This window comes from Anarrhichthys ocellatus, unplaced genomic scaffold (assembly GCF_004355925.1).
Source record: "Anarrhichthys ocellatus isolate YVR2014 unplaced genomic scaffold, GSC_Weel_1.0 scaffold2, whole genome shotgun sequence".
NCBI lineage: Eukaryota > Metazoa > Chordata > Actinopteri > Perciformes > Anarhichadidae > Anarrhichthys > Anarrhichthys ocellatus.
Genome location: NW_022280032.1, coordinates 11,368,894 through 11,392,616, shown reverse-complemented (window position 1 = coordinate 11,392,616; position 23,723 = coordinate 11,368,894). Strand labels below are relative to the sequence as shown.

General features: G+C 40.8%; 1 protein-coding gene across 5 annotated transcripts in view; it reads left to right on the top strand.

Annotated features, from left to right (window-relative positions):
* Positions 1-23,723, top strand: part of mef2aa (myocyte enhancer factor 2aa) — a 60,175-nt gene that overhangs the window by 30,962 nt on the left and 5,490 nt on the right. For 2 of the 5 annotated variants that reach the window (XM_031856576.1, XM_031856585.1), the window contains exons 4-7: positions 13,138-13,272; positions 14,636-14,849; positions 21,926-22,110; positions 23,509-23,532. In XM_031856576.1, the coding sequence (XP_031712436.1) occupies positions 13,138-13,272; positions 14,636-14,849; positions 21,926-22,110; positions 23,509-23,532 (558 nt within the window). Of the gene's footprint in view, positions 1-12,937; positions 13,070-13,137; positions 13,273-14,635; positions 14,850-21,925; positions 22,111-23,508; positions 23,533-23,723 lie in introns of all 5 variants that reach the window. The other 3 variants (XM_031856593.1, XM_031856602.1, XM_031856610.1) reach the window with 3 other exon arrangements.

The following is a 23,723-nucleotide window of genomic DNA, read 5'->3' as shown; positions in this document are numbered from 1 at the left end:
GTTGTTGTGAACCAAGGAGAGTAGGCTATTCATGCCAGAAGGTTTGATGGTGTTGTTCCTATTGTGTTTCTTATTGAATTCTGTGCCACAAATCCAAATGCTGCCGTTGGTCATTAGATTAATCTAATAATATTTACTCTTCCTCCACTCTCCGCTAGTGGAGCTAATGAGATTTTGCTCATGCTCTGCCTAACCTCACACCGTTCTCCAGCACACAGAGCGATCACTGTGTCTGTGGAAGAACCCTTGAGATCAGATTTTTACTTCACATGCATCGTTTGGCATTTATCTGTCGTTTCTTTGAGCAATTCAACACAATTAAGGTATATGGCATATAATAATCAGGTTTGCAGGCATTAAGTCAACACTTAATTGTAATCTTATAACATCAGGGCTGTGAATAGGCTTTAACCCAGTTTGAGAATGCAGTTTTAGTGAAATACCAATGCCGCGTAATTGTAAATAACTGGGCAGCACCATATGCAAAGCATTGACTTTTCACTGCTCTTTTTATGTCTTTTACCCTGATGATTTGTGAGAGTAAACAACATTCATAGGGAAATTCTGCTTATCTTCCGCATAATAAAGAGGGGCGGCCATTGTTAATGTGACTTGGGAAAAAACAGACAATCCTCTCTCTATTTATGAAGGAACGCCCCCTCTCACAAGACCACTACAGTGAGAGGAAATGAGACAAAAATGATCAGCTAATTTCCATTAGGTTTTATCTCATGATCTCTATCAGCTGTTGTTATGAAGGGAGCTGTATTAATCATTCAGTAAGATATGTAAATTTTGACCATTACTGAATGTCAAGCCCTGTGTTTTCAACTGAATCTATTTTGTTTTCAAGACTGCCCTTTGCCGATTTTACATCGACTAAAGCAACACAATCATCACAACTAAGAGTTCAATTTGTCATCGTGTGCCATATTCTGTAGTTGATTTACTTTGACCAATGAAGACAATCAATGGATTATTCCGCTGTGCTTCAAAGTGCATTTTCAGCGACGTACAGCTTAAAAAGACAGATTTTATTGCCAGTTATGGAATGAACCCTATACAGTGCTTTGGGCTGAACGTGCAACATGAGTTTCCGACAGGGGGTGTTTATGTTGTCAATCAAAGGCTGAGCGGTGATTAAGACTCATTTCTATCTTAATGAATGCAAATTGGCACATCTGCTATGGTGGGCTAGCTGTCCAGACTCGTCAATTAGCATGATTGATCAATTATCCTCCTGCTGGTGGCTCACTGGAAATGGAGGCTGGGGAACGAGAGAGGTGGGGGTAGGAAGAGAGATAAAAGAGCATGAGAAGAAAAAATGAACAGAAAACTGTCCAAAAATGAATGAATCAGATGCTTTATTTGATTAGAGTCAAGAATAATGGAATTTAATTTTACTCAAAGAGGCCTCTCTCTTTAACACACAGTTCTTGAAAATAGACGAGATGAGTAAAATTGAAAAAGACGTAATTTTATCGTTGTTTTTTTTACTCTTTTGACAAAGACACGAATCCAGTTTGGCACATAAAAGCGGGCAGGTTAGAAATCAGAAGGCGATATTCCTCAGATTAAAACAGAGAAATACATTCAGTGTATTATTGCAACAAAGTTTTTAATAGGTCATGTGGCTCTGAATGTGTAATCATGACTTTTTTTCTACTTCATTTGTTGTTTTTTTGTATTGCATTTCCATTGTGATACATCAACTTTACATGAGCAAAAACTCAATTTGCATTTTAAATAATGCGTCTGATTCTCCATCAGCAGATTTCCTGATCAAATATTCCTGTGAGAAATGAGCTTCAGCCATGCAAATATTCAGTAGATCGGTACTCTTTCAACTCTGAAGTCTGTCGAGGATAGTGTGGTGCGCAGCTTGTTTGTGTTTGTTTTAACAGTAAGCACAAATCCTTGAATATCAAAGCACACTGGTGAGACTTATCTGAGTAGCAGAGGCATACTGTCTTCTGTGTGTATTTATAATTGTGGCACAGAAACATAACAGGACGGTCAAATGAGGCTCTTACAGGGAAACTGTCGCTCGCTACCACCATGTTCTCTAATGCAATAGAGAGTATTACAGCAGCCTTATAGCTAGTGTAGCCGTGAAGGCAGCAGAGAATTTTTTGTGTAAAACTTTCTATGATAGTAAACTATAATAATGAGTCTTTTTGTAGTTTTGTATTATGGTATATAAATAATAAAATAACAATATCTGTCAAAACTGATTTGGACGTTTAAGTCAACTAGTAAAAGGTTTATTTATTTAGTTAATTGATCATAATAGACACATGAAGCTGTTTTTTATACTAACACATCGTATATTGTAGCTGTTGGTAATGAGACGTAATAACTGAAGATAATAAATTATTCAGTCAACTTCAAACAACAAAGTAAATGCACGTCCTATGTCCAGTTTCATACTAGCAAACCTGCCAAGGACACCAAAGATATCAAGATTTGCAAAAATAATCAGGTGCGTCTGTGCACCTGATTTTAGTTTTCTTTCCATTTTTGTAAACTATTAGACTGGAGCAGAGTAGAACCTCCACTATACCTGCCAGTGCTTATTCAAAATGATACTCAGTTCTACATCAAATGTATTCTGTAACTTATATAGGTGACTCATTTATCTTTTCATGTACTGTTTTAAAGATTGATCTTAAAAAAACAAAAGTCCCCCAAAAAAAGCACACAAAATAATGCAACTGATGAAAGTAAGTGTAGTCATATTATTTACACATTTTCTTCATAAAACTAAAATCCTACAGCATGCTTTGGAAAATAGTTGGCAGTAGTATACATACAGTAATATGTAGTTGGTGGGCTAAAACACATAAATATTTTATTTGAAAGAGATATCATAAAATAGTATCCGTTTTTCGATTTTAAAGCTTGTTTAAATAATATTAGATTGGATGAGGTCACCAGTACACATTTTACATTTTCACAATTTGGTGTCTATGTCCATAATATTGACTGAATAAATATCGGCATTACACTCCTACTATTGTTGTTGGGTTTGAGCCGTAGTTTGCATAATTATACGTTGGAAGTGTTAATGTGGTTTCATGTATTTCAGAAGATCTTTTATCTTGGTTCCATCTGTGCAGACACTGGTTTTTGTTTTTTTGTATTTTCATCTCTGCTGCATCTGATGCTATTTTCTGATGTCTTCATCTGGTTATTCTGAAGGAACTGATGTTGCTGTTGACCAAAACGTAAACCACATCACTTCCTTTGCATCAGTGCCTTTTTCTCTGGAAAGACCAAACTCAGTACCTGCTGTTGGTGCCACCTTTCTTTGTGGTGATAAATGTGTGAGCTACCATTTATAGAAACAGAATACAAAGTCAAATTAGACATTTTATATCTTGAGATGATTGCACTTCTGGTTCGAAAAATCCATAATTTCTTGTTGTCTGACTGGTGCTCGATCTTTGCATATAATTATCTACATCATTATCTATCATTGCCGGTCTATTACCAGTGGCACAGAAAGGGAAAGCAGCTGTTTTAATGAAACAACAAAGTATGATTTTAGATCTTTTTTAATTGTTTTTATTTTGATCAAACTAGTGCAGTGTCCGTTGAAAACATGCCTGTTCAAAACAAACGCTTGGCCTGTGGTGTTGCTGCTTGCAGCCTTCTCAAGAAACGCTCATACAAACAATTTGGCTCACAAAATGAATCAATTAATATACAATGCATTATTATTCATTAAATCATCCAGCATCATATTTTTTGAGAATGGATGTTAAGTAAATGTATGTACATTGTGCTTATACCATACCATACTTCAAGTACTATTGGTACTCAATAGTTTTACATCAGGAAAGTTTTGAGTTGCCTTCTTATTCTGCCACTGCCATTACCAACATTCCAGTTGGAGAAAGCATGAAAAGTAAAGCAAGATAGTGTTTGCCTTAAATCCACCCTTGAAAAACTCACCCAAGTCGTGGTTACTTGCCATCAGAAACATCGCTGAAATACACTGAGCGGATGTCATTTCCAATCGGGTGTATTAGTCGCTTGTTTTGACAAAACCACTGATGTTATAAATAAGAGCATGGGTTTAATCAGCAGAGGTGTTTTGCTGGCGATAATGGTATTAGTGTTATGAGTTAGTATTGTGTCTCACACCTGGGAATACTGTCTTACTCACAGGGGAAAAAACACAGCCAAGTTGCGGCTTACTCATTGTCTCACCGGTGAAATACATTTTGAATGGCATCTGCTTCCAGTTGGCTGTTCACTCGTTTTTTGACTCTAGGGAAGTGAAGAAGAGTTTGGTTGTTAGGTGAACTGCAGTTAATAAGCCTCGGTCTGCCCGCTGCGGACGCCGCGCAACATGCTCAAGTCCAAAGGCACTTCCCTTTTGGTTTCCAGCAATACCCCCCCGCCAAGTGTGAAGTAGATCAGATGAACAGTTCACAAGATATGCGAAGAACATACAGACGGACAGAAGTTTTATCAATTTAATGTATTGTTCAATGATTTAAGTCTTGATTACACTTCATATCCAGCTGTTGGTCATTATTTATCTACTTCAGTCCTCAGTCACCACTAGGCCATCATCATATTACTTTATTCCTCTTTTTGATATTTCACCTTCGGGCTCACAGCAGCACTGATGAGAAATCCTTTTTAAGCTAAATCAAATGTCATTGCTGTTGACATAGACTTATTGGGTTGATGTTGATTTTTCAGGACTTTTCAATATATGTGAAATTTTCCGCCAGCCCATTTTTAATATTACAGAAAAAAAAAAGTATGTGCACTTTTGGTCTCCGGTGATTTATTGGAGTGATATTAAAATGATTTTCTATATTTTTATTTTGACTGTAGGTCACACAGAGTATTGCAGATTATATTAAGTATGATGGTATTACTGTACCTTAAGTATGGGTATTTTATTTTAATAAATAGATATGTACATTCTCCGTGATGAGGTTTTTTCTCAAGCATCTTCTGTATGTTGCCACATAAATTCTAAACCTGTCAGTCAATCTGTTGTCTCTGGAGGGGATGGTACATTAACAGCATGGGCAGTCATTAACGAGTGTTTCTGAAATTCTATTACCGCCTCTTCATTTGGGGCTCATATAAACACATGATTGACTTTCTATTTCCCGTGCGCACAGAGGGTTTTGTATACCTCAGAGCAGTCATTTCACCTCGGGGCCAGCTCCAGAGTTAACTTGTGTTGCTATAGTCAAAACAAACACACCGGTTTTCCATACAACACCAGCATCTATTTCCAGACTAGTGCAGTAGGACAAGTTGAAAATAAATATCTCTCAAATATTATCAAGAAAACAAGAGCGATGGGTTACTTACAGTTATAGTATGCGGTTTCAATTTGCACCTGTGAGCAAAATGCACCCTCTGGGTTTTATTCATTCTGTATATGTAATACTTTATTACGTCATCTTTTATAAAGTTAGGAACGTGTTGTAAATTCTCCAGTTCCTTCAATTTATTACCACTCTCCTCTTGATGTACAACATTGCATCTACATTGATATCTCTTATGGAGTAATCTGACTCTGGTGAGTCTGAAAAGTCTCCTCTTGCCACAGTGAGTGGAGCAGTATTAATGGTTCTGTTTCGAGCAACACGCTGGGTTTCAAAGTGCCCCTTTTTGTAGGACAAGGACTCCTTTTCCTCTGGGCTTTCAGTGAAAAAGGGTCACCAGTCCTCTTTTGTAGTTTTCTGAGTGTAATGAAACAGTTGTGGTAATGTTCATGCGAGTATATCACATGCTGTTCTGTAATAGGTGTCCTCTGCTGGAACAGATACAAAGTAATTGCCACCTGATGGCAGACTAATGGCCTTTGATTTGTGAAAATGTAGCTTGATTATTGGAACTAAACGTGCCATAATCAGCACTAGCCCTGCTCTTTATATGGGATTTTGTAATGTGTGGCTATTCAACAGTTATCCTTTGAATTGTGCATTTCAAACCCATCATGTATTACATCTCACTGTTTTATATTGTCTCCGGTGTGTGATGCTTGTTACCAGGTTACAGCAAAGAGATTTGAGCTTTTAGCATGTGTCACTTCACCGACGTCAGAGCTTACTTTCCACCCTCTCAACTACGTATGTGTCTTTTCAAATCGAAGGTCTCTTAGAGAGCATATAATAGAAGAAGACACAAACAACAAAAGACCACAAGCCATGCTGCTGCCTTCTAATTACTAGTTTCCATTGACGCTAATGAGTTAATACGTGAAGGTCAAACATTTACTATGCTAAAATCTGGAGCTTAACAACAGTACAGTTTATTCAGCAAAGAGAAAAAGATGTAGGAGTTGTTAAGTTGGATAGAGTTTTATCCTGTTCTCAGTTTTTACTTATTATTTTATCTGTTTAAATGCCCCAAAGAAATGTCTGCTTCTGTATGCACAGGCGCTTCAGTCAGAATAGAATGGACTTCTTCTCCTTTATTTCAGCTTCCACAGAAATGAAAGTCGGATGCATCACTCGTCTGCAGTTATGTTAACAGATAGAACAGATTAAAGCATCTTTTCAGTATTTTGTAGTTAATACTTTGCAAGCTGTTATGTTAATGTTGGCATTCATTTTATATTGACTTTTACATAAATTAGACATGATTATTCTCTATGTTATCCAATTGTTGTTGATATATTTTTCTTTGTTTTGACATTTTAGGCTTGTGCAACCTAATTATACACTATCTAGTTTACATTGTATGTTGTTATTTTTGCTGACAAGTATGTTGAAATACTTTATAAAAATGTTTTCTTTAATTTATTTAATTTCTTCATAGTCATAATACTTGTCAAATTTGTCAAACAATGGCATCAAATTCAAAACTTCTTAAAATTTCTGAAATGACGATTTTTTTCATTATTCTCACAAATAGTGTTTACTTAGGTTTACTCTTCAGTATTTCTCTGATAGACAGGGTGCACAAAAGTAATGCACTGTAATGGGTACTGTAACTGCTAATTCACTTATTGCTAGTAAGAAAAGTAATGGAAACATGATTTGTTGCCCTTCTGCAGTGACAATATTTTGGATGGCATGCAACAATGCATTAGTTCCTCAAACTGAGCTCAAACCACTTACCTGTCATAAACTGTGGTAAGAACATGAAATAGGTCAGACATTGACCTTGCCTAATTTAGTTTGATCTAGTTACAGAGCAACAGTGATGCTAGCTACGTTAGAGATCACCAGACCCACAAGCCACGAGTCCACCCTCTGCGTTCTTCAATGACCTTGCGGGCTGAGCGTCTGAAATGAGACCTTGCTTTCGTGGACAGCGGCTTCTGTGAGTTAGCTTGTGCAACAATCAGCTTGCCCTTGTGCCCCCCTCCTCCCACTCTGCGTGCTGTGCGGCCAACCCCTCCTCCCCAGGGGCGAGGACGGAGCAAAGCCTGCTGGGATTGGAGATGGGGGGGGGGGGGGGGGGTTAGCTGGCACTGTGCCACCTTCCTCTGACTGCCTGGCCTGACTGGGGGCAAAGAGGGAGGCTGCTGTGTCTCAGATTGATGAGGACAGGTCTGTGGTCTGGGTATAGAGTGTTGCAGAACAGACGTCCTGCTGGCACATCCTGCCGTCTCTGCCGCTCGCCCCCCAGCCCTCCGTACTCGCCTTATCGGAACTCCTAATTGTCCTTATGAATATTTTAGAGGCGAGCAGGAATGGGAGTTCAGGGTTGGGGGTATAGTTTCAAGGGCCCTGACAGCTAATGATCGACTCGATGACCAGACAGAGAGAGAGCGGGAGACAGAGAGACAGGGAGTAGAAACAGTTAGAAAGATTTTCAATAATCTATATGTTAATGTTTTTTTGCTGGAGTGTAATTCAGTCTGATCAGTTTTTAATGTGTGCCACCTTTTCTTTATGTGGAGTGGGAACAGTGAGTGTGTTCTCATTCTTTTTAATCTGTAGATAATGATGACATTGGTTTGCCTTTATCCTCAATTTGTAGTTGAATTCCCTCTTGTCTATACTGAAAATATGCAGTCTGCTGATTGAGACTGTTCCCTCTGACTATGGCGGCTAATAGCTTTGTCACATCAGTCATTCACCACAGTCTCAGAGCAGAACGCTCCAAAGGGACTGCTCACTGCACAGCAATTTCCTTTTATTCAGTAAGATGGATGAGCTATTTTTAATTGGCAATTTAGTTGGTCAAATGCAGGTAATCCTTTGCAGTATACAATATAGAATATGATTAGTTTGTCCATGTATTTATCTATCGCTGGTTTAGATTGTATGAGCATGACTCACTTCGGATTAATATCTCACTACAATCCGAGTTCATTGTGGTCTGTCCGTTGCCATTCTGTCTGGTGGGATTGAATCTCACTATGCATATACAGCTACAAGAAAATAATATCAAAATAAAATGCAGACGGTCGAGTTGCCCCGTCCCACTGCTCTTCCTGTCCACTGTGTAACTAGACAATGGCATGAGCCACAGGAAGGACATGAATCCAGCCTCATATCCTCATATCAGTCAGTAATGTGCAATGTTCATGAGATTAAACAAGATATGTCTGGGAATTACAGAGGTCTCCTTATCTAATTGCCCCTCACTTTCAACTCACAATATGTGGTGTGAGAGAGAGAGAGAGAGAGAGAGAGAGAGAGAGAGAGAGAGAGAGAGACTACAGTAACCTATAGCTGGGCCAAGGCATACAGTGCCCACCAAAGACCAACCAAAAGAGGCTTTTATTCCCCTCAAGTGAAGACTACAGCACCACAGGGGAAAGAGAACATGATGGTAGTGAAAGTCTCTTAAGATGTTATATAAGAGCAGAAATATTCCTTCGCAGATAAAAGCTTTCCTATCAGCCGCCTCCCCGCGCTGATTTCCTAGTGCGTTCACACTCAAAGAAGCCCTTTGATAAGCACATTAGATGGAACGGCCTGGACACAATGGTGATGTCATGAGGATTAGCACGCTACCTCGCTTAGTGTAGCGGCAGGCACAAGGGCTAATTCGCAGCAACTGCAGTGCGAGGAGACCCGGCTGAAATGAGGTGAGGGGAGGCCGCAGCACAACAATCGGTTAAAATATAGCTTTTATGTACTTTAGGGAAGGCGGGAATAATGCATTAAACATTCCACTTTTGGAACATTCTGTGTAATTTCCAGTTGGTTCGCCATCTTGCTGTTGAGGGTCCTGGAATCAGAGCAGTGGTGCACCAGTCAAAGGTCAGGTGGTGCTCTACCAACAGTGGAAGCTACTGTCAGTAAAAGCCGATGTGATTCAGGCACAATGGAAGAAACAGCCTCTTCGTGCCTTCCTTTCAGCCATCTCCCCCACCATTTTGAAGTTCAGCTTTTATACCAAACCACTATCTATCTCCTTTCACCCTGCCTTCTGTTCACGTACAGTTTGTACAGTACATGAATAAGTTAAATGCAGAAAGCTCTCTTGACACAAGAGAGGGAGAACATCAGAGTGAAATTGTTTTCCAAGACTCACAGCAGCATTGCACGTTGCTCGGGCCCATTTCACTGAGTGTACTCCTCAAGAAACAGGTGATGTAGGTGGCTTATGCAATGGTTTGAGTTTTATTTTTAATCCATGGGATAGTGTTTGCTTCAATTTTGCCATAAAAAAATGTGAATACAAGGCTTAAAAGTAAATCTAAGGTCTTGAATTGACCTGTCTAAGGAATGTTTATATATATATATATATATATATATATATATATATACTGTATATGCATAGCAGTTCTTAAAGTACTCATTGGACAGATTAGATTTCTGGAAAAAAGAATCACATTTATATATAAAATCAAAGTGGTTTGCAAGGTTGGGCTTCGCTGCTCTATAGCCTTTTGTGCTGAACATATACTGCAAATCTGCAGAGGCACTTACTGTGCTGAATGTTCCCTATGGTTACAGCTACTGTAGGTTGACAGTCAGGGCTCAGGAGGAGATGACGAATAGATGTTTCCTTCAGGATAAGGAAGCCTCAAAGCCTCCTGCAATGGAACATGTTTTTTTTTAAGAGAAGTTCAAGTATCACACAAGCAAACGGATGGACACACATACATGCACGCAAAGACAATGGTGCCCAGTTGGTTTAACGTCATCCACACAGAGTCTCATTTTTATTTGAAGAGCCACATTTCTATCAATACAGGTTTGGACTGCTGTGAGAAAATAGCAGCTGGCCTTGTTCCCACTCATCTTTGTGAGCCTCTCAGGACCTTGTGAATAGATTACACAAGTTCCCTTGTCCATACTCTCTCCAGCCCCCCTCCCGCAACAAACAGCCCATATCTCTGCTGTGAAAATCCCAACCTCTGCTGTATTCACATCCAGCCAACTTTACTTTCCAAAGCTGAAACGCCACAACTTGATTCAACATTTGAGAGGCATTTTGAAATGGCTTTTTATCCAACGATTCATTATGCAAAAAGAGGTTACCTATCTAACTGTTCGGTAAGTTTGACTCCTTTTTAGGTCGGACCACTGTAGTGTCTTGAGCAGTCTGCAGCATTGACATGTAAGAGCAAAGCTGATCTGGGGTCGGGTGGCCTTCAGGGCTCCATGTGGTCCCTTCTACGGCCATATCTCTGCGCCGCTGCCTCTGATTGGCCAGCGTGGGGATCCACGTCTTGACAGGTGTTTGGAAAAGGGACACCTGTTTGGCCATGTGCTGGTCCAGTGATCCATTCACTAGCAGCTATGGGTGGTGTCTGTGGGACGCCCAAAACATGCCAAGTCATTTAACAAAGAATTACGGCCATGCTCTGCCAGGCCTTCAATGTTTTATGCCTCAGAACGCCACAGCGACGATTAACTCTTGCACACCGAATGTTATCCATACACAGCACCTTCAATGCATCTTTGTGAGGAGAATATGTATTGGTGATTCCTGTAATGTTTCATGGAACAGATCTGGTTGCTGCCTGCCCTTGTCTGCTGCTATCTGGTTCCCGCTCACCCACTGTGCTGCTGCAACCCCTCCCTAAATGGCTTGGGCTGGTGGGTGCGGCGAACCGAAGGCTGGCCAGGCTTGTTGTGAAAGTAGAGCAGCCCTGCCCATCTCACACAGCCGTGCCCGACCAGTCCGACCAACATGTTCCCATAATGAGTAGGTTGGAACCTAAATTTGCAGGTTGAGATCAGATCTGTGGCTCACTGGTGGAGAAAGTGCATAGTTTAACCACAGTAAACACAGGCCTTTCAGGACCCTAACTAAAGAGGGTTCATTCAGTAAACAGGAAATGAACCAGCAAGGCGTTTTCTTAGAATGAGAAGAATGCCACTGCTCTGTACCGCACCAAACAGTAATGCATCTGTGTTACAATGCTGGCCATTCATTATCTAGAGGACGTCTCCCTCTCTCTGTCTCTCTGTCTCTCTATCTCTCTGTCTCTCTCTCTCTCTCTCTCTCCTCTGGGCATTGTCAACACTTCCTATGTTTGAAGAGATGTGGGTGTCTGACTGAACTTCTGTATTTATGTGCACAGCGTCACGGTTCTGTAGATTAACATTCCTGTGGCCCCAAAACGTACATCGCTTCGAAAATGTCTGCATGTGAATGCACGGGGACGAAGTGAGCAGCGAGGGATTTAGAATCATCTGGGTTTAATGAGCAACGATATTATGCGGGACTCTCATAAAGCCATGGCACAGGTTTTAGGAAATGTAACTGAGGTTGTGGTGAGTAGCGCTGGGTTAGCCGCATTGTCTGCACAGGCCTAAACGTACTGTCATATCGCTGTCAGAGGATGTAGCAGCTGTAGAAACCCCCCCCCCCCCACACACACAAACACACACAAACACACACACACACACTTGCCGCACACACTCCTACTCATATAGTTTCTCTTTCTCCCTCTTTCACACACACACACACACACACACACACACACACACACACACACACACACACACACACACATTTTCCACTTTCTTGGGTGATGAAGACCAGAAACAGAGAGTGCGGTCTCATTAGTGCATGTAGGTTCCTCTCGTCTGGCTCACACTCTGACCCCTGCATCCACAGGAGTCAGTGACCTTCCTGTAGACGCGAGGCCTCCGAGGCAGCCCACAGACAGGGCAGGGCGCTGCTGTGGACCTGCAGTAGTCTGATAGAGGAACCTTGAGAGCCACACATAAATCATGTTTTGATGTACACTGCCTTGATATCACATGCTGTCACATGCTGTCAGCAAGTCTTGTTAACACCGCTATTCAGAGCTGTAATGAGGAGCAGAGAACAGCCTGTAAGAAAGTGAGCAAAAGAGCACTGCGTTGCATTTAACTTGTATGACATCTTTTCTTTCTCTTTTTTTTTTTCTTGAAGTTAGAATAGGCCATTTATTACGTCAAACCACCGTATGTACTTATGAGTGCTTTGCTTTTACAATAATTGCTCAATTTCATGCTCAAATAAGCATCTTTGACCACATTTGATTATCCATTTTTTTCCCTCCACATGCATTAACATTGATGATTTGACAAGTGCCAACTATACTGAATTACATACTGGGACTGTTTTAAAGGGCTCTACTGTAGGATCTTCATATGCAGCGGTTTCTTCCAGCTGGTTGCCTTACGACAACTGAAACATAATGAAAAATGCAAAGACACACTTGCAGCAAGAGTAGGAAGAACACAGAGGGATGGTGTAAGGGAAGGGGGGGAGAAGAAAAAGAGGAAAAGGGAGGAGGACAATATTTAGTTTCTCTGAACACTTCTGAAGGGTGAAAGGATATAGAGTGACATGTCAGTTGGTGCAGAGCCTTGTTTTGAAATTCAGTTCAGCCTAGCATTGGTGTAGCAGCTGTTCATGTTGTACTGCAACAAAATAAAGAAATTGGAGGACAGATAATGATTTGAAAACATGTTTGATTTATATTTTATATATTGGGTACTGGGATACTGCTATATTGTTTCTCTTCAATTGTGCAATTTCCTTTCAGAAATTGAGAAACAAAGGCCATAATGACTGTGCTAGTCCTGATCCTGAAGACTGTTTTGGGCACAGCCCCCTCATGGACGACCATTTCGGCAAACTAAACGAAGAGAGTGATTTAATGTACAAGCGCTGTGGTGTAAGTACTTCCTTTTGTCTCCTGCTGTTTTGTGTTGATTCCTGTCTTTATGTTGATGTTCACTACAGGCGCTAAACAAGAAAGAACACAGAGGTTGTGATAGCCCGGACCCCGATGCCTCATATGTCCTCACTCCTCACACAGAAGAAAAGTATAAAAAAATTAATGAGGAGTTTGATAATATGATGAGAAATCATAAAATCGTAAGTACTGTCAATGCAACGTTTTTGCTTGGCTTTGTGGCACAAAGGATTTTCACTCTTTTTTTTTCATTTAACTTTTTCCTCTTTTTGTTCCCCCCCCCCCCCCTCAGAGCCTCTGTCAACTTCTTTCAGAGCTTCTCTAGCTTAAGATTAATGCTCCCTTCACTGGGTGTGCATTTGTTTCTTATGTTGATTTGTTCTGCAACTGATATTTTGGCACACCCTGATAAGATCACATTTCATGTGAACAGGTGAAATGTTGCATGCTTCTGCTGGAAGGATTACACCCTAGTGTCATGGTCATGTTATCATAAATCAAACAGCAGTCGCTATTTAAACACATCAGGAATGTGCAGTAAATACTTACTCACATATCGTGATAGTTTATCCTAAAGATCTGCAGGTTCTGTGATTCTGTTTTTTTTTTTTTTTCCATCTCAAACCTGATTTTCATCTCTTAACATAAAAAAAACACAGTTCCTTGGTAATGTAAAATGTAAAAATTCTCCTTTTTGAATCTTTCTGTTACCTCTCTCTCAATGCATTCTAGCATAAAATATCTCTTACTCCTGAACAGCTCCAGCATTGAAGTGTTCCCAGAGCACACTAACACTACACTATCATTTAGCATCTTCACTCTCCTTCATCAAGTACCACAATGGCTCACCCTCTAAAATACCACAAATCTTTTGTGATCTTATCATGCGTGACAATATTAGAATTTTGCAAGAACGTAGTGCTTACTAAGCAGTCGTTTTCTCTATGTTCCTGACATGAAGAGCATCACTTTGCCATTAACAAACTAATGATAACACCTGACTGGCTCACTGGATAATGCTATGATGAAACGTTCTCACTGCCACCTGTCATTCTCACTTATGCTTTGCACAGTCAGTACTTTGTAGGTAAATGCAAGTGAGTCAAGATTCTTGTAGTTGCGAATCCCCACCACCCCTCTCTGCTGCACTCAGAAACACAAAGGTGTTTCAAAAGGCAAAAAGTACATTTGTAGTGCTGACTGCTGCAATGCCAAAGTGATCACCTGAATGCATGTTTTTTAGTTTTCTGTGTGTTGCTGTAACACCGAGGATTTGTGTGTATTCTTTGTGTCTGATGTTAACGAGATGTTAATAAACTGTTTTGAAGGTGGCAGAAATGTTTCTTAAAATGTTTTGTTATAAAGCAACAGCCGAGTTTTAAATGTGCAGTGCAGTGTGTCCTTGTTTAATAAAGCAAACCCTCAAGGGAAGCTCTCTGTTAATGATGCCATGACAACCACTGACCCGTCAGATTCATCATTAGACCTTGGGTTTTGAGTGGGTTTGTGTGTAAACCTCTGTGTGTGTTTGTCTCCCTCTTGTAGCCCACAGCATTGCCTCAGCAGAACTTCTCCATGCATGTGGCAGTGCCTGTATCCAATCCTAACGCCATGTACCAGCCAGGAGGGACTCTGGGCAGCCAGGCCCTGGCAGCAGCCGCGGCCTCCCTTAGTGACATTGGGATGCTGTCCCCTCCACAGGCCTCTCTGCACAGGAATGTGGGCTCAAGTGGAGGACCCCAGAGGCCCACCAGTGCAGGTTAGTAGACAACAACCCCTGTTTTGTCAAAGTGGTGTACAGAGGACGCTCCAAACCACTCAGCAGGATTTATTTACGTAATTGATTAAACACCCTTTCTGTGTTTTCATATGTGATTATATCGTCTTTCTAGTAATTCTGACAGCATAAACTGTTTTTTTTGTGGAATAATTTGACAATTCTGGTGAGAACCGATGGTTGTCATCCAGGAAGACATTAGCTTAGCATAGCATAGAAGCAGGGGGGTAAAGCTAGCCTGGTTCTCTCCAATACTTAAACTAACTTACTCCTCTGACGCTCATTACCACATTATATCTTCTTTGTTTAATAACAGAACTGAATAATGTGTGGCTTTTAGGGAGTTACAAGCTGTATTACTCTTAACTATTTTTTTGGATGAACTAATGTTTGCCTAGCATTTCTCTCAGAGTCTACGCTGGTTGCTTGGCTACTTCACATTGACGAAAAAAACACTTACTCCATCCAACCATGATATAGTTGTGGCACATAACCCCCGTAAAACTACAATGCTTTAGCAGTGTTGCTCGGCTAGCTGTTTCCTAAAGCTTACATTTGTTATGCTAAGCTAGGCTAATTGTTTCTTGGCTCTAGCTTCATACTTAGCGCATAGACATGGGTTTGATATCAATCTCATTATCTAACTATCTGCAAGTAAGTAAACAAGCATATGTTTAAAGTTTTGCTATGGTAACTTCAAGGGTTTTTTGGTTGTCTCTGATGCTTATAGAGATTTATAAAAAAAATTCTAGGTGGCTTTGGATGTAAACGGCCTACGGTCAAGCAGTCATGTCATAACACATTTGAGTTCATGTTTGTGTGATATCTTTTTTCACACCTTATCATCCCACTGTTTACTGTACCTGCATTGTGGAAAGATAATGTCAGTCTACGGTAGTACTTGTTTGGACTGTTCTGACTCAGTCAGTCCACATGGCTTTTGGAGATTCAGCTACACTGCATATGATGGAAGTACAGGCAACAAGTTGTGAAATGCTTCATTCAAAATTAAACACATGTAAAAAAAAATTGTCTAACACCTCCCAAAATGCAGGGGGGTTTACTTCATGGCTGTTTTTCACAATAACGCCTCTCTCTTGATTATTCACTGCTGTATCTGTATCGGTTCTTACTGGATCAGCGTATTTCTAAAGCTAACAACATGCCCGGGCTCATGCGGCAAACTTGCATTGTGCTTGATTTAAGTGTATCTCTACTTGGTAGGGTTTTCATTTGACTGTTAAGAGAGGATACAGTAGATGATTTCTAAGTGGAGAATAATTGTTTGTTGCAGGTGCGTCCTCATAATGGAATTCTGCAGTCACCATCTCCGACAAAACACCATTCTGAACACAGCTTGATGTAGCTCTCTTTAGTCATACAGTGTATTGAAAATGTTCCCATCATGGGGACACTGGCGAGAGCACATGCCTCCCTTTCGTGCGATGTGAAGTTAGATCGACATGACATTTCCATGTCTTGTCTGGCATCTCCATCACATGCTCTGCTAGCTTGCAGAAGGATGCAGATGGTTAATCGTATCACTCTGTGCATCTCATTAGGTGGCATGCTGGATAACACAGACCTTTCAGTGCCAAGTGGTATGGGCTCCAGCCCAGCGGGTAAGTCCTCCCGGAGAGATTTATTAGCTCTCTGTAGCTCTGCCCAATAGGCCTCCTGCTTAGCATGCGAGCTGGATAGTTGCGTACCCATCTGTGATTGGTCCAAGACAGTTGTCACTATCTATGCCTGACTATATTTCCACTGCATGCGTAGGGAATACAAGTGTTGCTTCTCTCCACAGAGGAAATGTATTATATGCTTGTTAAATGCATGTGTGAGAGATTGGGAATGGATCAGCAGCATTCACAAAGTGTGGTGTTTATGCTTGAAACCAACTCGAGTATAACCAGGCGTGGCAATTAGCTGTCCAACTGACTTTAACGGATAAATAAACACAGCGTTTCCTTTCAACTTGTCACCTCTATGTAGCCCTCCCTCATCCTGTTTCCTTCCCACTATTGACAGGTGCATCTGTTTTCCCCCCCACTACTCTGGCAGCCCTTATAAGGCTGGAGAAGGTCTGTAAGATGCCTAGACCAGCATAACCCTTTAGGTATTCGGGCCATGACATCCCACTAAGTCCTCAGTACACAATGACCGGACAGCCTGTCATGGCTGCAATGTGCTGTGAGAGAGGCGAAGGCAGGTGGACTTTAACTCTTTCCTTGTCACTTAGCCCGCTGCACTCCATATAGCATTTCCGACAAAATGCAGTATGGTGTTACAAAATGGTACGATATTAAATGTGCATAGCTTGTGGACGACCACAAGAATGTAGGCTTACAATGAGATATTTGGTTAGGCATTAGAAAGTATAAAGAGCACCTCGGAGCGGTTTACAACATTTAAAGAGAGTGCTGGATACGTTTTAAGTTTAGGGTGTGGTACCGGGTCGGGGTAGATTTAGGATCCTCTGCCAGGGGGCGTCAACATTTGGCACAGTGTGAGCATGCTGCAGCTGTTGTTTGTTCCAAGTGTGTAGAACAGCAGAGAGGGAGGAGGAACCTCTCCAGCACTGCTGTCAGATGACCATTCCTGACATAGCTCTGATTTTTCACAAGTTGCAGCTTTGACCACAGAGAAACTTTTCAAAGTGGCCAGATGGAAGATGTGCCGTGTGACATATTTACTGTTCATTGGTGTCACCAAGTTGTGTATATATATATATATATATATATATATATTATTATTTTTTTTAATTTATTTATTTTAAATAGAAGAAGTGGATTATTTTCCACATCTTCTATTTAAAATATATAAAAAGAAATCTCTTTGTGTCTGATTTCATACTGTTACTCTGGTGAGCAGTTCTATTATAGATCTTTTCTTTCAACAGCTTATACAACTACACCTAATTGCATGCTGGTCCTTGACTGGTATGCATTCAGAAATAACGTTGTGGTGGACTTGTAGGATTGAAGAGCGTGATATCTCTTTCAACAATATTATGGGCATTATGGGCTTTTGAAACACAAAGCATGTTTGTATGTTCTGCAGATCAGGTAATGAAATAAATAGTTTGTGCAAATTTTGACTTTCAGAAAATTGTCCTCTTTTATTGTAGGTGGATTGAATGTGAAACATGTATTCAAAGTTGGAGGGTGATGATGATGGTGATTACACCCTTGCTGAATACAAAAACAACAAGAACAATTATTAACCTTTTGCCATGTGCCTTTAGTCTTAACAAATCACCTTCTGCACATCCTGTCTGGTTGTAGTTTTCTGAGACACAACAATAGGACTGTGCATGGCATCTATTATTAGAAAACTGTTTTGGAGGCCTTGATTCGTATATCTATTATTTCTTGTCATTCATCAAGGCATTTTCTCTTTTTGCCTGAACATGACGCACGTGGGATATTCTTTCCCTCAACCTTAAAATGAAAACTAAACATTTCAGTTGTAAACACAGCCCTTATGTAATGCCCCTTCCCAGACCGTGTTAATAATTCAGGACAATGAACAGAAACCAAACAGCTTTCAACACGGGCTGGTTTCAGTCAGAGAGGATTTATTGGCACTACCGAGCCGTTAGTGAAGTCTGAATATGGAATGAGGGCAGACATCAGAACAGTCCACTGAAACGTTCCCGCTGAAAGTCTGGGTCTTAACTTGTGGCTGTTACCTTGGCTCAAAATTAACTTTGTGGTCCGAGTATTTGTTCAGACATGTATTCCCTTCTTGGCAAGTATTTGAAAGAAGTGGGATTTATGTATCGTCAGACATCTGAAGACATAATCAGAGGCAGATTCCAAAGATATGTGAGTCAGGTGGGTTAATCCCAGTCTAAATTAGCTAGTGCATACAGCACTGATTTCTGTCTGTCATCACCCTGTGAAGCACTAGCACTGGTTATCAGCCCAATGTATGTTGGTTCAGAAGTGAACAAGGAAAATTACTGAAATGTTTATAGAAACATATACACATATACATTCTGTTTTCAGTCATGTTGTATAATGCAAAAAAAAGGACAATTAGATGTTTAGGCTCTGTTAAAGTTACATTTTCTTTTTGTCAAAATCTCTATAAAGAACAGTGAACAATGAAGGTCGGCTATGGACACAGTAGTATTTAATAGAATAATTAAATAGCCAGAAAGAAGATTGTGTACATGGTGCTCAAAAACAGCGATGAGAGAAAAAGCTCTTTTTCAGGATAAACTTCAGGCCTACAGCTATTCTTTTGCATTAAAATATATATTACATGAAGGTATATATACATATAATGTAATCATTTATGTGTTGTATTTTTGATGTTTGATAAACAGATGTGTCTTGTGACACAGAGTGACTGAAACTAACCAACTTCAAGCGTGACTTTGGTATTTTTCAACCTTCAACTTGTGTTTTAGTGACTAATGGGGACAGCAATCTTTTCAATTGGTACAGTATTGAGCCAGAGCACTGCAGGTGGCAGCCGCTAAACGGGCTGCAATGTAATCGCTCGGGGCGTTTCCTCACCGTCAGTGAACGTCCACAAAAAGTGCTTGTTTGTGCTACTGACAAGACTCAGGTGGTTATTATAAGTGTCTGACAACATCATGGAAAGGACAGAGAAATAACACGTTTTTCTTAGCTTTCTTAGTCTCGCTCTGAACGTAGCATCCACATTATTGTCGAAATCAGCTAACTATTCAGACATGATATTGAAAATCTTTTAGATAATGCTAAGCTATTCTTTCTGTGCTCCAACACAACAAACCCTCAACATCGACACACATCTCTTCAACTTTCACTCACGTTGTCACCGTTGTCTTCTGGCAACAAATCACATGACACATTCACAAACAGAACGCGAAGGGTAAGAAAACCTTTTTATTTCTCTGTTGGCTCCTTTCCATAATGGTATATGGACAATATGAGCCTGTCAGTGGCCAAAATAAGCCCTCTTAGTGGACGTAAAATGACGGAGAGCATTTACCCCGAGCCATTACAGCCTGCAGCACTCTGGCTCAATACTGGACCAGTTTCAAAAACTGTTGTCCCCATTAGTCGCTGAGACGCTTAAACAGGGGGAAACCAGGGTCAAGGTTTGGAAAATAACCCTCTAAAGGTTCAGTTGGTAACTTTTTTTAAAAGAAACAAACGTCAAACTGTTACTTTATCCTGACAGTAGTGCATGAGACAGATAATCTGTGAAAAATAAATCATGTTCCTCTGCCTCCTCTTAGTGCTCCTAATGGCATTTTAAAGATTCCACCGTGCCGAAGGAAAACAACCAATCAGAGCCCAGGAGTCTCTATTGCAGCTGTTGATCACTGCTTGTGAAGCTCTGTTTCTCAGTTTCTCAGTGAAGCTAAGTCTCTGTTAAAGTACAATATCAGCGCTCACTGATTTGTTATCGGAAAGTCTTAACTTGCCGTATTGCGAAGCTTCAGACAATTCCTTTACATGACAGTCTATTTGCACTAACATCTCATTCCCACTGAATGACATCTTCACTGCTTTTAATCAGGTTTGCTATTTTTAGGGCCTTGGACATTTACTCTGCTAATTCTGTAAACATTTTATTCTTGCAGCAGCCAAGTCTCGTACGATCAAAGCTAGAACTGACGGCGATATCTGCTTGTATATACTGTTGATTCAGCTGTGAGATACTATTGTCTGCTTCATAACTGTTTATTTGACCGTGAATTGTTGGTGTCCTTATCTGTAGTCAGAGCGGCTATTGTTCCATTATGTTCCTATGCAAGAGCCTACTCATTGTGCACACACTTTGTGTTTCACTGGTATACACTGAACACAATGGAGAAGTCGGCAACTTGTTGAAGTGTTACTGATCTGTTGATGCAGCGCTAGACGCAATTCATACTTTTTTACCCTTTATTTTCAAGATTTCAACATGTACTTATATATTGCAACAGTATAGTTTTTACTTAGACTTACATAACTTGAATTCAATTCTAAATTCATCCGCACTTGAAAAAATTGCTTTTGTTTGCTTATCTTTTTCATAACAATTCACAGCTCCATTTTTATTACGGTGGATTTTTGTGGAATCCGCAGCATCCCGCCTTGTTCAGACGGACTCACAGTATCTTTCAATTAAAAAAACAGCTACTGTAGGTCGACAACAACATGAAGAAGTCATATTTTCCTGAATCCTGTGTTTTAAAAAAATCAATCAAAATACTAAGTGAAGAGTTTCCAGCGATCTAACAATCTGTAAGGGATCCCCCATTAATACAGGAGCACTTGCATTTCTTGGTGCTAGTATAATGTATTATTTGTATTAATTATTTTAAGGTACATAACATATTACAGTATTTTATACAATATGGTACAGTATCTAAAAACTGCTACATGAATCTATGCAGACATGTACTGTAAGTGTTACAGACAAACATCTATATGTTTCACTGTGAAAATGATCATTTCTTGAAGTATGTCTCAAAGAAAATCATTCTCTGTCCACACCCACGGATAATATTCACCCTTTGCAAGAGATAGTTGTCCAGCGATAGAGTGGGAGTGAGGTGGATGGGAGTTCCTAAAATAAATTAGAGGGGACTCATCGCTTTGCTAAGAAAGGAAATGACTGATGACGATGACATGAACATTATGGTGTGAATGTGTAAGGAAGTGTCTTGCACTTTGCCATTGTTTGCGTGCACAGTGTAAAAACAACACCAAGAGATCTTTTATTGTTTTTTTTATTCAACTGTAATGGCAGCTATTTCTTTTAAGCAGTCACAGTACATTTGTCAGTGAACTGCTCCTCATCCCAAGATGCAAAGAATTGACTTTGATGTAATCATTCACAATAAAAATAAAAGGCTCATCAATTTTGAAATGGACATTTTATTTTTGTAAATGTGCAGGATAATTATCCAAGTCTATTAAAACTTCCCAGAGGGTTGGAAACACTTAACGCTGCGTGCTGCAGCAAGCTGGAAAACAATGCTGTGTGAGAGGTTTGCTTGATGACTGTGAGTGTTGTCAGTCACAGTCCGTAGTTTGATGATGTGTTTCTGTCGCTGTGTACCTCTGCAGGAAACGGTTTTGTTAACCCCAGGGGCTCTCCAGGCGTCCTCAGCTCACCCAGTGGCAACGGCCTGGGTAAAGTCATGCCCACCAAGTCTCCACCACCACCTGGAGGGAACATGGGAATGGGAGGCCGCAAGCCAGACCTAAGGGTTGTTATCCCTCCATCTAGCAAAGGGATGATGCCCCCACTGGTGAGTACAGAGCACTCCACTGCACACAAGTATCCCCAGCTAAAGGACCTTTAAGTACCTCTGCTGCAGGGCGGACCAGAGCTTTGTTCAGTGTCATCTAGACTTTCATAGCAGAATGTTTTCCAACATTTTGCCACAACCGTTTTTTGATATTATCACATCGACGTAGCATGCGAAGGACTGTTTGTCTGCCAAGTGGGACTCACTCACAGGGTGTGCAGGCCACACCTGAGCAGCGTTCTTCTTGTGCTGCATTCTTCTTCTATCACCTCCATTAACATGTGGGCAGAGCCAAGAATCTGCAGCCCGGGTGTCATAAGTCACACTCAATTACTCACATTTAAATGAGAGGCTTTCTCCAACTATAATAATGAAGGTGCAGAGCACTCTGACCACAGCGAACCACTGAGGCTGAACTAGACTCTCTTGGTCATAAATCAGCATTCGGGGGGAAAAAAGCGGCCAGCAAATAAACCATTTCCAACTTTGCATGTTCCTGGTGTTGTCAGCAACAGGAGCCACTCCAGGAAAATGATTGTGTTTGGTAAATAAACCCCAGGTTACTGTGGGTGCCCCTCCTTTGCAGAGCTTCAAGTAGCCTGGAGCCATTTCTAAACATTGTGTATTAGCATGGCGGCATGTGGAATCAGTAGAGTTGTGTTGTAAGAGGTCTGAAACAGGTTAGGCAGAGAGGTACTGTGGGTACTTTTGGAGTGGTAGAGGCTGTGGAGGGCGCTGGCTGTGGCAGGTCTGCAGACAGCCTGTCATTAGGCCATAATGGTATTAAATTAATCACATCTCAGTGTGACAGAGTGTAGATGAAGACTTAATCAGGGGCCCAGGGTGTGAGCCAGATAATATCTTGTCGCCCTTGTCGTGTCTTCCTGCCGCTATTGATTGAGTGTGGGTATTAAGACAGCCCTGGCCTGGTCGCAGTATGTCCCACAGCACAGGGAAGATGGAAGATGGGCTGTGGGTCCTCTTTCAGCACAGGGAGGATTTGAAATACTCTCCTCTACTAAGTACCCTGCGGCCATTGTTGGTACCAGCGGAGAAAATTCATATGTAATTTTTGGCTAGGAGATGAGTGCAATCTCACATCCAGGATCAGATCAGTGTTATCAATATCCACTGCTTCTTCTTCTTCATCATTTACATGATAAAGACAAGTTAATCGGGTGCCTATGCTTTGGACAAAATTGTTCACGATGTCAACGGACTATAGACATACAATGTTCGATTTCAAAATGACTGGAGAAGTCATCCACACTTTTATATTCCTTAACGCCCCTTTTACTGTAAAATCCAGACAGCTGGCACGATTTTCCAGAGCGATTTACAGTCGCTCTGCTTCTTTTCTGTAACTCTGCCTCTCTTCTTCTCTTCTGTTGAGGGCAGTCGGAGGAGGAGGAAATGGATTTGGTGAGTTTTGATAAATGCCTGGGCAAATGGCTGAAATGTGAACATGCTTCCGGTAATCACACATGCAAGACTAAAGGCAGGGCTCGAACCGGAGATTGGCTCTCAGAACTGCCAGCAATAATACATTAAAACAAATGTTTTGTCACTGCATGTTTTGGGTTTGGCCTGTGAAAATTGACTCAGCCTGCTAA